The following is a 4,005-nucleotide window of genomic DNA, read 5'->3' as shown; positions in this document are numbered from 1 at the left end:
CCCTTGACATCATTTTGGGGAGGCGGGACAGCGTGGGCAGACCGTGTCCACTCTCAGAGCCTCCGTTTCCTCATCTGTGACATGGGGCTGTGGGAATGCTGTGGGTGCCCAGGACGGCTGGGGGGGTCACAGAGAGGGGCTGGGGGACCCGGTGGTGGTGGCCACATGAGTCAAAGCTGCTGTTGTGGGGGGCAGGCCCCGGGTCCCCTGCAGGCCCTGGGCTCGCGACCATGAAGCTGAACGAGCGCAGCCTGGCTTTCTACGCCACCTGCGATGCCCCAGCGGACAACACGGGCTTCCTGTACAAAAAGGGCGGGCGGCATGCCACCTACCACCGCCGCTGGTTTGTGCTGCGAGGCAACATGCTGTTCTACTTTGAGGACCCGGCCAGCCGCGAGCCCGTGGGCGTCATCATCCTGGAGGGCTGCACTGTGGAGCTGGTGGAGGCCGCTGAGGAGTTTGCCTTCGCCGTGCGCTTTGCCGGTGCCCGGGCACGCACCTACGTGCTGGCTGCCGAGAGCCAGGCTGCCATGGAGGGCTGGGTGAAGGCGCTGTCAAGGGCCAGCTTCGACTACCTGCGGCTTGTGGTACGAGAACTGGAGCAGCAGCTGGCTGCCATGCGGGCGGGGGCTTGCCCACCGCTGCCCCGCCGGCCCCGGCCCCTCCTGCCCAAGGAGAATGGCTGTGCTGTCTGGAGCACCGAGCTGCCCGCCATCCCCACGGCCACCAGCGCCAGTGCCCGGCCCGGCCCCGAGCCGCCGCCACGGCCTCCCCGCCGGCGGACCTCGGCACCTGGCGAGCCTCTCGACAGGGTCTCCTTCGCTCGGCTGCACGAGTGGTACGGACAGGAGATCCGAGCCCTGAGGGGCCAGTGGCTGCGGGGCCAGGCCCAACCCTGAAGAGACCAAGGGGCCTGGTCCTGAGGGGAAGTGGTCAAAGCCAGCCCTGAGGTCGCTCAGCGGCCTGGTTGTAGCCAGACTCCAGCTTATCTGACCAGAACAGGCCCAGCCCTGAGGGGCCCATGACACCAGAATTTGCTGAGCATCCAGGGCCTGGATGAGCTCCCATGAGCCCGAGGGGCTGGTTTTGGGGAAGTTAGCCCCAGCCCGGGCCTAAGGATGCCTCAGCTGTCTGGCCCCAGTTACCCAGCACAGGCCTATTGCTGGTAGCAGGCCTGGGCTGGGCCCACAGCTGGGCCAGGCACTGGCCCTAACAGTGACCTGTAGCTCCGTAGGTAAATGTCCAGTCAGCTCTGGCCCTGGTGGCTTCTGACCGGGCCCTGGGCGTGGACAGTGAGAAGGCTCAGCCGTGGCCGCGCCACACCCAGGCCTGACCTCTTTTGTTCCAGGCCCCAGCAGAGAAGCTGGCCTGACTCTTGGCAGCCTGGCTCCCAGAGCAGTAGGTGCTGAAGGGACTGCAGGGCAGTGGGTGGTTTCAGTGTGTGAACGGTACGCTGAAGTGGCCTGTTCCAAGGCTCCTGGCCTGCACTGGGGCTGAGGCAGGACTTTGCCCAGGCCCCTGGCTCCTGGCCAGGCCTGAGGAGGTACATCTGGCGGGCAGCAGGCTCTCTGGCCGCGGCTGTGTCTGTGTCCCCGTGGCACCTCACAAACCCTCCCTGATGGAATCCTTCAGTCACGTTCTCCTGAGCCGGCTCTTCCACCTGGCCTGGGGCGGGACCCCTCAGGGAGCTGGCCGACCTCCTCCCAATGTGGCTGGGCAGCCGCGGCCTGGCTGGCATCCATGCCCCGGGACTGTCCGACAGGTTCGTCCAGGGAGGAGCAGCTGTGAGCTGACTCACCACCACGAAAGCCCAGGTGCTGATCCGGTGGCAGGAAGACAGAAGACAGAAGCCTCTCGAACCCTCTCCCCTCCACTCCACAAAGTCCCCTCTGTCACAGCCCCATCAGAACTCAGACTCAGCCACGGCCCTTCTGTCACAGCTCAGAGACCCAGCCACGTCCCCGCCGCCACAGCCTGTCAGCACTCACAGACTCAGCCTGTTTTCTGACAGGGGGACCAAGGCCTCACCACTGTTTTTTCACCACAGTGCCCACTCATTGTCCAGGGAGAATCTGGGGTTCAGGACACCCTAGCCCTCCAGCTGGGTCATGTTTACAATCCTCAGTGCCCCACGCCGGGGACCCCTGAGGACACCCCCCCCCACCTCTGTTGCTCAGACGCAGTCCTGGAGCCCAAGGCGGGGGCAGCGCGGGCTGCGTGTCTGCAGTCAAGGCCTCTCTCCCTCACTGCTGGCTCAGTGGGAGGGGCTGCAGTTTTAATTTCATTTTGAGACACTTAGGGTGTTTTTTCTGGCGACAGAACTCAGTTTTTGTTTTTGTTTCACGTCCTCTGGTGGGAAGGGATGGGGTAGCCCAGGCCGGGCTTGGCTGGGGGTACAGGGCGCATTGCCCCCAGGAGGGGCGGCAAGAGCTTCAGCTGCAGAAGGTGCAGCTCGGCGATCCAGGGGCGCCTCGGGGGGCTTCACAGGTGCTGCCTTTGGGGTCTCGGTGCATTTGCCGTCCGCCTCCTTCCCCAGAGTCCTCCGCTGACCTGAGTGGCAGGGGCACCCTGGGCCTCAGCTCCCAGCCTCAGGCTCTGGGTCTCTGGAGTTGTGTGAGGAGCTGTCCAGAGTCCAGGGCCCTGGGCAGACCCAGCTGGGGGGTGAGGTGTCATGCCCAATCCCAGTGCAGGTTTACAAACTCTTACGGTACAGTGGCCCTGGTCCTGGTGGGGGTATGGGATGCTCCCACCCCGCTGAAAGCACAAGATGGGGTCAGGTTGCCTCCAGCCTTGGCTGGGGATAGAAGGGTGCAAGGGCCGGAATAAACCCAAGTTTGTTAAAGAAGGGCTGTTGTGTCGTCTTTCCCGTCCCATCAGAACCCTCCATTGATGTGCTTGCGAGGCAGGGGCAGCCCACTGAGGGGCGGCCTGGTACTGGCTGAGTGCCTCCCGGGCTGGCCGCACATCCCCACATCATCTGAGGACAGAAGGCGAGTCAGGCTCAGCGAGGTTAAGGGATCTGCCACGGTCCCTCAGCTGGGAAGTGTCAGGCAGGGATGTGAACCCCTACACCCTCTGGCAAAAAAAGAGCCTTCGGGGTGGATGTAAGGGGGTGTGGGGCTGCAGAGCTCCTTTTCAGGGGTGGGGAGGAAGGGCAGGCTGTGAAAGTCAAGTGAGGGCAGAGACCTGGGAGTTTGGAGGGTGGTTAGGGATGATGGAGGTCAGGGACAGCCAATAAAAGGGCCTGGCTCTTCTCACTGATCATTTCCTGGTGGCTGCCCGGAGGCTGCAGTGAGAAGAATTCTAACAGCAACCCAAGTTCAGGGAGAATGAGTCTGGGCTTGATTAGTAATGTCTGCTGTGAGTACCAGGTGGATGGTCGCTCAGTTCATGCTGTGCATTTGCCATCTCACGTTCAACACTGTTCATCAGGCTAATGGGGGACTCAAGGGAAGGGGCTGGCTCAAGGTCAAGCAGCATGAGGGACTCGGAGCTTGGGTCACAAATCTCCTTTGCCAGCCTGCAAAGGTCATGCACATTGGGGAAAATGTGGCTTAGGGTGAGCGACCAAAGGTCTTAGTCTGCAGTAAGAGTTCAAAAACAAACGACAGATGCTCCTGTTGGGAGATCCTGCCCCTCTTGAGGACCCAGGGCACACTGACTAACTCCCTCCACTTCTCCTGGGGCCACAGCAACAGGCGGGGGTGGGGAGGTGGCTCTCCACATGGCTGAGTCATGGCACTGCCTGTGGCTTTGGTGACCACAGTCACCACAGAAAAGGGGAAAGAGCAGGAGAGAGAGCCTGGAGAGGAAGGGTCACAGGTCTGTCCTCAGGTGGATGTCTTAGGGCCAGAATGTTCCCATCAAGCAACTGAAAGGTGTGTGTGGGGAAGTTGGCCCATCCCTCATTGTGGTGCACACACCTGCGAGCATGGCAGTGTGTCCCCGTGACCATGGGAGATGTTCAGGGCACAAGTCTAAGGGAGACTAAAATGTCCCATAGCG

The 4,005-nt window shown here is 62.2% G+C and overlaps 1 protein-coding gene across 1 annotated transcript; it reads left to right on the top strand.

Annotated features, from left to right (window-relative positions):
- Positions 1–203: 203 nt before the first annotated feature.
- On the top strand, positions 204–899 carry PHETA1 (PH domain containing endocytic trafficking adaptor 1). Its single transcript, XM_007938264.2, has one exon. It carries the CDS (start codon positions 231–233, stop codon positions 897–899), a length of 669 nt encoding a protein of 222 aa, XP_007936455.1. The 5' UTR covers positions 204–230.
- Positions 900–4,005: the final 3,106 nt, after the last annotated feature.

The sequence above is a fragment of the Orycteropus afer genome, unplaced genomic scaffold, assembly GCF_000298275.1.
Source record: "Orycteropus afer afer isolate SDZICR_OR568_19922 unplaced genomic scaffold, OryAfe1.0 scaffold00048, whole genome shotgun sequence".
Taxonomy (NCBI): Eukaryota; Metazoa; Chordata; class Mammalia; order Tubulidentata; family Orycteropodidae; genus Orycteropus; species Orycteropus afer.
Note: the sequence above shows the minus strand (reverse complement) of the source record. Positions and strands in the feature narration are given on the sequence as shown.

Bases quoted from the DNA above. Each gene is read 5' to 3' on its own strand.
- PHETA1 (XM_007938264.2), top strand. From the start codon at position 231: ATGAAGCTGAACGAGCGCAGCCTGGCTTTCTACGCCACCTGCGATGCC.